General features: G+C 54.5%; 1 protein-coding gene across 3 annotated transcripts; it reads right to left on the bottom strand.

Moving 5' to 3' along the window:
• Positions 1–936: 936 nt before the first annotated feature.
• TMEM61 (transmembrane protein 61) lies at positions 937–11,435 on the bottom strand. 3 transcript variants are annotated; one of them, XM_059376655.1, is made up of 4 exons: positions 11,307–11,435; positions 10,482–10,574; positions 6,488–6,837; positions 937–1,361 (listed from the first exon to the last, which is right to left on the bottom strand). In XM_059376655.1, the coding sequence occupies exons 1-4, from the start codon at positions 11,403–11,405 to the stop codon at positions 1,094–1,096; spliced, it is 810 nt and encodes a 269-aa protein (XP_059232638.1). In that variant the 5' UTR covers positions 11,406–11,435; the 3' UTR covers positions 937–1,093. The 3 variants fall into 3 exon arrangements, with proteins under 3 accessions (XP_059232638.1, XP_059232640.1, XP_059232639.1); XM_059376657.1 differs by lacking the exon at positions 11,307–11,435 and adding an exon at positions 10,960–11,278; XM_059376656.1 differs by lacking the exon at positions 10,482–10,574.
• Between the last annotated feature and the right edge of the window lie 954 nt (positions 11,436–12,389).

Raw genomic sequence — 12,389 nt, 5'->3', positions numbered from 1 at the left:
GCGTAGAAGTTCCAGAAGAGAGGGAGGCCAGAGAGAGAAGCACAGGCAGGCTTGAATGAAACTCCTGGCTCTGCAGTTGTTCTCTGTCATTTTACTTATCTGAGGCTCAGTTTCCTTGCTTGGTAAATGGGAACACCACCTGCAGAGCAGCCATGATGATGGGAACAATGCAGAGGCCTGCCCCGACATGCAGTCCGCCCTCAGGGAATGCTGCCCTTATCCAGCTGACTGAGTCTCAGGACTTTGAAACTCCTTGCTGTGTGACCCTGGGAAGGTTACTTAACCTCCCTGAGCTGGCTTTCTCATCTGTAAATGGGGTGAGGTAGAAATGGGGGATGCAGAATGTAGCTGAGAGAACAGACATTTCTACTACATCTGGAAAGTAAGTCTAGGTAATGAGCTCCCTGTCACAAGAGGTATGGGAGCAGAGCCCAAATTTGCACTGGTTGGAGGGAGGTTACTAACAATATCTGACATCTCTGGGTACTCATAGACACCTGCCCCTGGGCTAAGATGTGCATTTATTCTCTGAAGCATTAATACTGCGCCTGCGGGGTCACTGTGAGCTCCCAATGCCAGCTGCTATCACCTCGTGTATTCCTCACAACTCAGCTCCTCGGGTAGGACCTTGGCCTTTGTGTCTCCCGATTCCCATTTTACACTAAAGGAAAGCAAGGCAGAGAGGCAAAGCCACTTGTTTGTTCAAGGTCACTCAACCAGTATGGGGTAGAACCCATGCCCAGGAGACCTGAATTCAGAGCCCACCTTCTCCTGATCATAAACTCCATGTGTGACCTTGGGCAATTCTGCCCCTCCCTCTGGGCCCCCCTTTACCCATCTGGACCACAAAGTTCCCCAGTTGAGCCAGGGCTAACGTCCAATTGGACTACAGAAGAACCACCCAGCCGGGCCCAGGCAACCCCTGGCATCACGAGAGATAGTAAGACGGATTTATTTAAGCGGTTTGTTACACAGCGACAGGTAAATACAAGAGCATTCAACAGCAATCATTTGTTGCGTGCCTCGTGTGTACCAGGCCCTGCACTGCACACCGGAAGCTCATCACCCCAGCTCTGAGGTCTGCTGGGAGCCTTTACCCTCCCCCGCCCGCAGTCTGAGCCGGGCCTGGGCAGGAGCCCCCCGTGCCAGGAGCTGTCCCTCCAGAGATGTCGTGCACGGCACCAGTGATGCTTTCGTAGTTGGGCGGCTGCGGGGCGTGCTGGGTCCCGAGCAGGGCATCCCAAGAGGCACTGTCCTTCAGGCTTTCCTGCATGGGGTCCACGGGTGGTGTCGGGGGCCCCTCGGCGAGTGGGCAGCACATGGCCTCCTCGTAAGTGGGGATGGCAGCCACCACTGGGAGCCTACGGGACAAAAGAAGAGTGGCTCTAGCAGGGGCAAGAGAGAAAGAGCAAGGAAGGCTGGGGCTGGGGAGGACCTCATGCCGTGGTCCAAACCCTGTGTGGGCCCCCCAGCACCCCGGCGACACTCCTGGAGCATGGCGTGAGCCAGCCCTGCCAGCCTCAGCCCTCCCATTCTGTCCTCCCTGCCCACACACGCTCCTTGCTCCTCCTCAGTTCTCTCTGCAGGGGAAGTCCTTCTGCTCTCTGCTAGCCAGTCCCCACTTGTCCTGTGAGACAGACTCCTCTGCTAAGCTAAGCTTCTTGACTGCCCCCCCCCCAGCTCTCACTTCCTGCTCTGGGTTCCCACAGCACTGTGGCCCTCTGTCACTGCCCCCATCAGGGGCCCAAGGTCGTCCCTCAGGGCAAGGATTGACTTTGAGCATCCAGAGGCTCAGGGTAGGGGTCTGGGGATGTTTGTTGAAAGACAGAGTGATGGTTCATAGACAGAAAGACTTCTAGCTTATTGTTATATCCCTTACAAGATCAGGAGTTGTGGATGCTCAAGGCAGGATGGGAGACATCAGTTCTCCTGCCCGAATGGATGCTTGAAGCCTCATGTGGTAAGTCCGCCAAGTGACTGCCTCTGCTTGCATACCTCCAGAGGCAGAGAGCTCACTATCTATCAGGTGAACCACATCTATCTGTAAACAGCCTGGCTTTCCTGTGACCTGCCCTGCCTCCAACGAATGAACTACCTACTCTAGAGGGACTTAAGGCAGAGACCAGATCCTGTGAGGCTTCTTGAGAGCTAGATTCCAAAAACAGGTTACCTGTATCCTAGCCACAAAGCTGAGGGGAATGAAGTTGGCCCTCAGTCCTCTCTGAACCCTGGTGGGTCACCTCTGGGGAATTATTGCTTCCTCCCCTCCCAGGACCCTGGTGGGTGGGAGTGTCGCTGATCCCAGGTCTGGTCTGTTTATGCTTTGGGGATGACGCTGAAGGATACAGGAGCTGACCAGGTGATCCCGAATGTCGCTTCCCACACCAATTTATGAGTCTGGGCACTGGCTAGTTCAACTCTCTGCTCTGTCCCATTCTTGGTGGAAGATCATGGGGTCAGTAACTCCATTAATCTGAGCCTCAGTTTCCCCATCTATAAAATGAGGACAATAACGGCACATATGTCATAGGACTATATGAAGATTAATTGAGATAATCTAGGGGAAGGGGCACTTAGCATACGCTCCATAAATGGGAGCTGACAACAAAATCTCAAAAGCCTCTGTGAGGAAGGGGTGTGGGGAACAAAACTTATCACAGATCTCCCGCACCTTAAGTGCTACCCGGGCTCGGAAAGGCTGTCACTTGCCAGAGCTCATCCGTCTAGAGTGGATGGGGAAGCAGTTCAAGCCATACCAGGGAGTCTGCCTGCACAGACCGGATGGAGCTGGCCCTGGGGGTCAGAAGAGGTTGGGGGGTGTGCTGGGCACTGGCTGCTGCCCCTCACGGGAGCACTCCCCATCTGCCGGGGCCATGGCCCTTTTCTGGACGTGTCTTCTCAGCCCGAGCCAACCACAGCCCTCAGAGTGATCCACTAGAGAGACAGGTTTGCTGCTCCAGTCACAAACAGGGTCATGGAAGAGGCCGGTGGAGAGCCTAGGGTTGACCCCCCAGCCTGTGTGCCAGCCTGATGGAGGGCACCAGCCGGGAGCCAAACCTGGGCTCCCTGTCTAGTGCTACTGCACACTTCTCTCACAGACCCTCCTCTTTTGGAAGACAGCCTGGGAGCCCTGCAGCTGAGAAAACTCTCCTCTGAGCTCCCAGCATCCTTTGCACGTGAGGGCAGGCAAAGAATATTGCTTCTGGAGGCAAGCAAGCTACATTCTGTTGTTGTCTGTTGTTGTATGACCCAGGCATGTTCATGTGGCCTCTCTGAGCCTCTTTCTTCTCATCTGTAAAATGGGGATGACAATTCCCATTTTATAGATTCAGGGTGGGGGAAAATGGAAAAAGCTCTGACAACACTCAGAAAATTGTGGGTCATACAGCTTCCAGAGCCCTATGTCCTCTGCCCTGCTCCCCTCCCAGCCACACCCCTGCCTCTCCCTGCCCTGTTTCTCCAAGCCATGGAGACCTGAGACAGATTTGGGGTATGCCTGGGATCAGCCGGGCAGGCGACAGCTAGCAGGGCAGGGCACAGAGGCCAGGTAAGCTCAGCCCACAGCAGGAAGTTTGCTTACAGGGCAGACATGGAGTGGCCGTCATGCACCTGCTGTTGCCTTAGTAACCGTCTGGGCCCAGCCAGCCCCAAGTCCCATACCCATGGTCCAGAGGCCGGGAACTCAGGCACCACAAGATCCCACGTGGGGCGGTCATATCACACACACTTCTGGATGGAGGCTCCATTCATGGAATATTCTGCATCGTGGGCCTGACACTAGGGTCCCCAGACACAGCAAGGGGCTGGGGCCTGCCTCACTCCTGGAGCCCAGTGGGGGCAGGAGACCTGGGTCCCGCACTGCCTTTCCCACCCTTCCGCTGAGTCTGGTAACCGCAGTATGGAAAGGGAAAGGCACAAGGGTGACCTACCGTTTGCCTGAAGTGTAAGCTCCCTCATCTATGTCATGTCTGTGACAAGCCTGGGGGCATGGCTTTCAGCCATTGTACAGTTAAGTAAAGGTCACACATCAACTAAGCAGCAAAGCCCCAGCCCCATCTAACTGCAAAGCTCAAGCAACGGCACTTATCACCCTTCTTACCATCCCAAGCCCTAATCTGTCCACACCTTAGCTGTATCATCTGTAAAATGGGCCTAATCCCCGCCTTTACTTTCCCACTGTTTGAGGCTCAAATCAGTGATTGGGCGCTGGAGTGCCCAGGAAACTACAGGGCCCAGTCAGCCCAGCAGCAGAGCTCAAGTGTGCGTGAACCTTGCAGGGTCTACACCTCCCGACTTCTCACCTCTTCCAATCCTCTCAGCCATCACAGGGGAAAGTTCTGTCATGGCCTGATGACAGACAAAGGATTGGACACAGCTCAGAGAGTCCAAGTAACATGCTCAAGGACACACTGCTTACGACGAAAGTACAGACGCTGAAACCTTCCTGTCTGAAGAGACCCAGGCTTTTTCCTGCAGGGTTCCCTGAGGGTGGGGGTCCCCGGAGACCTCCTGTCCTGCCACCAGTAGAGTACCCTCCCAGTGGGGGGGGTAGAGGCTGGCCTCGCAGAGCAGCAGGACCGGGCGATGTCAGCTTTAGGGACAAGACAGATAGTCGTTCACAAGAGCAGCCTTCCCACCCCCCGAACCAGTCATCCTGGTTCCAAACCTGATGGGTCACGAGCACCCTCCTGGGTGGGCATCTCCCTGGCCCTGCTGGGAATGAAGGCCAGCTGGCCCCAACACACACACACACACACACACACACACACACACACACACACACACGATGGCCCCGACCCTGTTGAGTCAACATGCTTGTGTGTACAGACAACACCCTCCCCAGGCGGTCAGGCCAAACTGGGTGAGGAACGACAGGCTGTAGCCGAGCACGCCAAGGGCTGGCCTGCTTCCAGTCAACCACTAACTCGTTGTGACCAGGTGGGTCCTCAGTCTCTCTAGGACCCAGGCTATTCAGCAGAGAAGTGAGGGGATTGGCTGGAGAGTCCCCAAGGCCGTGCCCTTCCCTTTAACAGTTGGGTCAAACCAAGGCCAGACCATTGTACCAAGGGGCCCCTGGTTGAATGCTCTATTGTCTCTGACCTCAGGGAGTCACAGGACAGTAGCAGGAAGAATTTGTTACATTCTTTAACTCAGAATACATTTTCCCCTCTCCAGAAGGGGAGAAGGGTGTCCAGGCCCCTGGCCAGCTTATTTGTGTCTGGCTTAGCCACTAACACTCCAAAACCCAGGGCTTACAGGCTGGGTCGGGGTGCGGGGGGAGAATGCTAGCTTTGCAGCTAGCAGGCTAGGCCACTTGCTGGCCAGATATCCTGCACCTTCTTCTTCTGTAACTGGTAACTGATTTTTACATTGCAGGCCAACAGAACTAGAATTGCGTGCAGGCCTGGAGATGTAGGCACAGCCCATACACTGAATAGATAAAGAGGTGACAAGTGCACACGTAAAGACTGCATTCACTGCAGGGCAAAAAACAGGTTCTGGTGATACTCTGTTTACGTGTATAATACAGATCTAGAGCAAACAATGTATCTGTGGCATGAACATTTCATGGAGGAGGTGTGGGATGAAAAAATAATGCCTAAAAAGACTCCTTAGAGGGAGTCATAATTTTAAAAAGGTTGAGAAAGATGGTCTTAATGCAAGATTTTTGTCTCCACCCCCATCCTGCCCCCGAGCTTTTGCACAGGCTCTTCTGCCTGCCTAAATAACCTCGCTCTACCTTATCCACTTGAGGAAAGTTACATTTCCTGTGCATCTACTGTGCACCAGGCACTGGGCAAAGTTCTACACCTGCATGTCCCCTAAGCTAGGGAGCAGTGAGAGCACAGGCCCTGGGTTCATGTCCTAACTGTGCCACGCCCTAGGTGGGTATCCTTGGGCAAGTAGTTCGTGCTTCAGAGTTCTCATCTGTAAGTGGAGTACAGGACCCACTTCAAAGAACTGCTATAAATATAAAATGAGCAAATATATGCAAAACACTTAGAATAGAATCGGACACATGGTGAATACAGGTGTACGCTATTATTGTGCTATTCTCTCTTACCTCAGATGAGTAAGCAGAGGCTCAGTAGGGTTGGACCATCTACTTTCCTACTTGCTAGTTAGTGACAGAACCAGAAGACCCCAGTAGGTTTGACTCCTGTGTCTGGGCTCCTAACCCCTATGTTACTCAGCCCCAGAACATGCTGAGTTCAATTGCCGCCTTCTCCAGGAAGCCTTCCTGGATTTCTCCATGTCTCCATAGGACCATGTCTGCCCCTCTCTGATAGCTCTAACTACCTTTGTTTGTCGAAGTCTGTCAAAGGGCTTTAAAGCCTCCAAGATGGTGCTGATCAGCCTCCAAACATAGGCCAGGCCTGGTCCAGAGGAGAAACCCCATGAGAATGTGCTACACAAATATCCAATGGCGTGACAGTGCCTTATCCACCCCACACCCCACCCATCACTTCCACCCTGCCCTGCTGACCTGTAGCTCTCCTTCTCCGAGGGCTCCACAGTGAGGTAGTACAGGTCTCTGGAGAGGTGATACGGGTCCCAGCGGGGAGGCCCCTGGGTGCTGGCCTTGATGGACCACAGCAGGCCGAAGAGTAGTAGCAGGCCCCCTGTGCCACAGCAGAAGAAGCTGACTGACCTGAGCAGGGGACTGGGGGCCTCAGGCACAGGGTGCCCAGTGGGTGGGGCCGGCTGGCCAGGCTGAGCACCTGCATCTCCTTCACTCCACCAAGCAAAACAGAGTGTCCCAGCTACCAGAAGCACCATGCCGCTGACCGTCATGCCATAACGTAACGCAGAGGCCACTCGGCTGGCGTCACACGTCTGAACACAGACAAGGGCGGGGAGGAGAAAATGGGCCATCAGAAAGGCCTGCAGGGGAACTGAAGACCCTGCTCTCTGTCCTCCCCCATTTGTCTGAGATCACTGTGTAACCATGGACAGTTCATTTGACTCCTCTGTGCCTCTGTTTTCCTCATCTGTAATATGGAGATGATACTTCCAACTTGGCAGGGCTGTTCCAGAGGCCACTGAGAATGTGTCCTAAGTTCCAACCACCATGCCTGGGACCCAGCAGGAGCTCAGTAAGTGTGTCTCTGTTCACTCTGGGCACCCACTCCCAGACCTCATAAGGCCCCATCAGCCTGGTAGGTGTGACTCCCCCCACCCCCAGTCCCCAACACCTGCCAACCCATCAGCTACAGGCTGGGAGGGACGAGCAGGCACACTTGTTGGATCCCTTCTCCCAGTCACAATCCCAAGAGAGGTTGATACTTCCCTCCCTTCCCCTGGCAGAGGAAAGCACAGACCCAGGGCGGGTAAAGGAGCAGGTGTGAAGGAGGGCACGAGAAGCTCCAATTTGACATCCACAACAGGTGGCCCCTTTGTGCAAAAAAGATGTCCACCCTGGCCTTATTTATAATGGTCCTAATATGGAGAAAGCCTAAATGTCCAACCACAAGGACAGGGTGAGTAAAGCGTGTCATCCCCCCCTGGATGGAATATTAATAACCCATTTGAGAAAACAAACTCAGCACCAATGTTTAACAACTACAGGGGCAGGGGGGTGATGTATATATCTTCCTTTTCTCAGCTTAGAATACCAAATTATGCATGGTGGGTCATCTCCATCAGGGAAAGAAAAAATGCACAGGGAAAACAAACACTGGAGGGAAATCTGGCCCCAGATCCTACCAAAGACAAGAAGGGACTAAACCCATATCCATGTTGTCCCCAAAGCCAACCTCTAGGCCATTGCACATGCTGTTCTCTCTGTCTGGTAACCTGCCATTATCTCCCCTCAAGGCTGGGCTTGGCACTCACCCCGGAAGCCTCCATTTAAACGCCAAGTCCCTTGGCCTTCTTGGCTCACAGCACCTCCCTGCCTCTGTTTAACTTCTCCTTTGCTTGTGCTCCCCACCAGACAGTGAGCACCCTGAAGACAGGATCCACGCTGGCCCCACTCACTGCTATATCCCCCCCACGCCTAGCACATAGTAGCTGTTCAATACACATTTGTTGAAGAAATTCCCTCAAGTGAGGGAAAGTGTTACTGGGTAAACCCCTGCTATAGGAAAAGCCCCCCCCCCCCACCGCCACCACCAGCTAAGAGGAGGGAGGGAGCCCAGGGATCCAGTGGCTCCCGCATCCAGCCAAGGAGTGGAGGCCTGGCTTTGAACCTACCAACTGCCCTGGGCTTGTTTTCTTTCCCTTATAAAGGGCAGGTTCTTTAAAAGAAGTTAATGAGACAACACCTCCTCTTACAAAATCTGAGTCAGTGAAGTGGAAGGCTGGGGAACTCACAGACCCTAGACTTTAGTGATCAGGAACGCCTTCCAAATGGGGGCTCACCCAGCCAAGCGTGCTGAACCCAAATGGTACCCTACTGTGCCGCCATTCAAGGGTGTGCTCCTGGGGGAGCCAAGGGCCATAGTAAAATGTTCAAGATCTAGTAGGTGAAGGGGCACCTGGGTGGCTCAGTTGGTTAAGAGGCTGGCTCTTAATTTTGGCTCAGGTCAGGATCCCGGGATCCTGGGATCAAGCCCGCATTGGACTCTGCCCTCAACGGGGAGTCTGCTTGAGATTCTCTGTCCTTCTCCCTCTATCCCTTCCCCCAATCACATTCTCTCCCTCTCTCTCTAAAATAAATAAATAAATCTTAGAAAAAAAAAAAAGATCTAGTAGGTAAAGCTTTAGACTTCAAAAGGGCATGTTCCCAATTGTGTTTAAAAACATGTGTGGGGGCACCTGGGTGGCTCAGTGGGTTAAGCCTCTGCCTTCAGCTTGGGTCATGATCTCAGGGGCCTGGGATTGAGCCCCACATCAGGCTCTCTGCTCAGCGGGGAGACTGCTTCCCCCTCTCTCTCTGCCTGCCTCTCTGCCTACTTGTGATCTCTCTCTCTCTCTGTCAAATAAATACATAATTTTTTTTAAAAACCCATACATGTGTGGACTTGTGAGAGAAAAAGAGAATGTATACATGTAACAGGGGTGCTCTAGGCATTTTCCTGAATCTTTCTGAGCCCCCAGACCACCAGAAGCATCTAGAAAAATGTCATCCATAAATTTCCTGCTGTTCTCTTCCTGTAAATGTGTGTATGGAGCAAGTGTCTCCTGTCTCCAGCTCAAGGCATTTGTGAGGGGAACAGCAAAAGAACCTGATTTCTCCCTCTCTGAAGTTAGACAGCTAGGAGAGGCTGTCAAGAGGAAAAGCTGCAGAAATCAGCTTGGAAAAACAATTCCGAAACTCACAGCAAGCCGCTAACAGTCAGTAAGCCCTCGCCGGTATACAGTGGCATCTCTTCACTCTCCCCACACCTGAGGTGGGTGGTCAGGGCAGGAAAAGAAATTCCCATTTTACAAATGAGGAGACCTAGCCCAGAAAGGTGAAGGACCCGGCCCCAAGCCAGAAACTGCTGTATTTCTCGACACTTAAAGAACTCTGTTCCACAGAAGGTAACTTAAGGTGCTTTGACCTTCTATAAAAGCAGTGGTTGCTCATTGTGAGAAAGAGAGAAAACCGCAGAGGGGAATGTGAATCATCATTAATCCTGCCCCTCGAGATGAAGGTGGTCTGCAGGTGGGGTTTTCCTTCCCATGTCTCCCTTGACCTGCATATGTGACAATGGCAGCAGCTGACGTGTACTGGGTATTGACACGGGCTGCATCCCACATGGCACTTTACAGGTGGCCCCGACTTAATCACCATAACAGCATTACGGAGCTTCAGCAGTGACAGATTGCCTGAGGTCAGTGCCAAATTTGAACCCAGTCCTGAGGCCCTGGGGGCCTTGTCCTGGGGAGACCTTGGTCCTGATCCAGGGCCCTCATTTCACAGCTCCCCCTTCAAGACCCAGTCCAGACACCAGCCACCTCCTCCGAGAAGCCTATGTGCTGTTACCAGCCCCACCTCCCACCAGCCAGAGGAGGCCCTTCCCTGCACCAGACTTGTCACTCCCTCAAACCATGGCCAAGCTCGGTGACCTTGAGCAAGCTGCTCAGCATCACTGAGCTCAAATTCTGCCTGGCAGGGGAAAGTAAGTTGTAAAGATGAGATGGCAGGATGACAAGCTGTAAGTGAAGCATGGTGACACAGAGCTGGAAAAGAATGGACCCTGGCTCTGACACTGGGCAACTTACCTAGCTTCTCCACGCCTCCCCTGGCTCCCTCTGTAAAATGGGCCCATCACACTGTGTAACCCACAGGAGAACTCCACCTGACACTTTCCTGTAAGAACTAAACCATCTCAACAGGAAGTAGTCTGAACCATCCCCAATCAACTGCCGGGTAAACTGAGGCCCTGACTGCCATGGCCAAGGCCACCCAGCGAGTTAGCACACAGGATGAGACCTGGGTGTCCATTCTGCACCGGCAAGTCACTGTAGTCAAGGTGAAGAGACAGGCAGGCGCGGCGTTAGGAGGAGCCTTGATGCTCTGGAAGGAGGGAGAGAAGTAAGCTTACACCCACCTCAGAGGAAGCCATCCGGAGGCAGGTAGTCAGGTGTGGTCCAGGCACAGGGACCGAGGGCGACACGATCCCCAGGACTGCTATCCCTCGGGTCTGCAGGAGGCGCCCCGCGTTAGGGTGCGGCCCTAGAGGCGGTCTCCTAACCTGGCTCTCCCTCTTCCCCAAAAGCTCCCAAGTCCGGCTCTCGGTCTCGTCCAGGGGTGTCCAAATGCCTCCGACCCGCAGGTGCCGGGTGTCCCGTTCGCTCCCGCCGCCCTCCAGGCGGCGCAGAGAGGTGTCCCGCCAGCCGCACCCTACGCGCTCGCCGGGGGGGCTGTGTGACCCTCGCAGGAGCTCTGCGAGCTGGTGGGGCGCTCGGAGCAGGGGGGGGGGGGGGCGCCGTGGGGCTTCGCACTCTACCCCCGCGCGGCCGCCCGCCCGCGACCCCTGCGCTCGCGCTCGGGCTTCCGTTCCTGGGCGGGGGCGCCGCCCGCCCCACCTCTTCCCCGATCCCGGTCCTCGAGCACTGTCGGTCAGGGCGGAGACTCCCGGATGATTGGGGTCGGGGCTCCAGGTGCCGCGCCGCGGGCTCCGCCGGATCTTAAAGCTACCTCGCGAGCGCGGAGGGCGGGGTTAGGGTGTCCAGGCCCCGAGCTGCAACCGTCTGGAGCCGAGCAGGCTGTCCTCCGGCCGTCCCCACCCCAATCCCTCCCGGCTACGGCTACGCCACTGGGGCAGGCTTGGGAGCCGAGAAGGACTGGGTCCGAGAGGCCCCTAGGAGTGCTGAGCCATACCTCCTCGCTCCCATTTCACAGGAAGGGAAACTGAGGCCCAAAGAGGACTTACTGTATATTTCCTGGAAGTAACTGGCTTTTGCTTCTCAGAGCACTCAGTCTTGAGAGCAGGCCCTATCTCCAGGACCTCATATCCTGAGCAGGAAGGCATTCTGAGAAATAATGGTTGGCATGTAAGAGCTTCCCCCAACGCCTACCCGAAGTCTTGGCTCCAGTCCGGAGAGGGGCAGAGGGTGGAGCTTGGGAGCAGGGCTTCCCACTGCTGTGTGACCTAACCTCTCTGAGCCTTCTTTCTCCTGTGTCAAAGGAGGGCTCATGGTTCCGACTCAGGGGTCTTCTGAGCACCATTAAGTGCTAGGCTAAAGGCAGTCTGAGAGACAGGTGATTTAGGAGTCTGAAGGTAGGGTGAGCCCTGCATGCGTTTGCAAAGTCTTCTGTGGGAGGACATCTGAGCTGTCCCAGAACGCGGGGAACAGGATATAGCATCCGGGATGAAGGAACAACATGTGCAAAGCCAGACAAAATCACAGGCTGGTTAAACCTTCACAAAATCCATGTAGGTCAAAAGGAGCCCATTCCTGGACAAGCTGGGGTCTAGGTTTTGTTTCTGTCTTTTCCCGCTGCTCCAACAAGCCAGGGAACTGGGCCAGATTCCCCTCTGCCACAGCTAAGGATTCCCCACAAAGCTGCTGGGGACCAATTGTCCTCCCTGCCCAGGAACAAAGAAGGTCAGAGCCACCTCGTTGAGATCTAAAGCTCAGAGATGGGAAACACTGCCTCAGAGTCAGAGAGCAGGTCGGTGGCAGGACCCAGGCCCCCAATTCCTAAACTCCTTGTCTCCGAGGCAACTTGCCATCCAAGAGCATTAACCCTCTCTGAGCACAACCTCCTCTGACTGGTGGGGTCTTTTTCATCCTGGCTGTGTGCGTCTCGGGGAAACTGAGGCCCAGAGAAGCCTGCATAAACACAGAGTTCAGAATCTCTGAGCTGAGACAGAAACCAGGCAGACCTCAAACCAGGACCACCTTCTGCTTTGCTGTTCTCTATCTGGAGGTGGGGGCAAGCCCTCGGGGACCAGAGGCCACCAGCAGCCCTCTTGGTGTCCTCGTGGACTTGCTCCAGGGAGGCAAGAGAA

This window comes from Mustela nigripes, chromosome 14, assembly GCF_022355385.1.
Source record: "Mustela nigripes isolate SB6536 chromosome 14, MUSNIG.SB6536, whole genome shotgun sequence".
In the NCBI taxonomy this organism is placed as follows: Eukaryota; Metazoa; Chordata; class Mammalia; order Carnivora; family Mustelidae; genus Mustela; species Mustela nigripes.
The sequence above is the reverse complement of the archived record's forward strand: the minus strand, read 5'-3'. Positions and strand labels throughout refer to the sequence as shown.

What these genes read in the sequence shown, in the direction of transcription:
- TMEM61 (XM_059376655.1), bottom strand. Translation starts at nt 11,405, where the DNA reads ATGCCTTCCTGCTCAGGATATGAGGTCCTGGAGATAGGGCCTGCTCTC. An exon ending in TTACTTCCAGGAAATATACA is followed by an intron (nt 10,575 to 11,306) that starts GTAAGTCCTCTT and finishes CGCCTCCTGCAG; the next exon opens with ACCCGAGGGATAGCAGTCCT. An exon ending in TCGGAGAAGGAGAGCTACAG is followed by an intron (nt 1,362 to 6,487) that starts GTCAGCAGGGCA and finishes TTTGTCCCGTAG; the next exon opens with GCTCCCAGTGGTGGCTGCCA.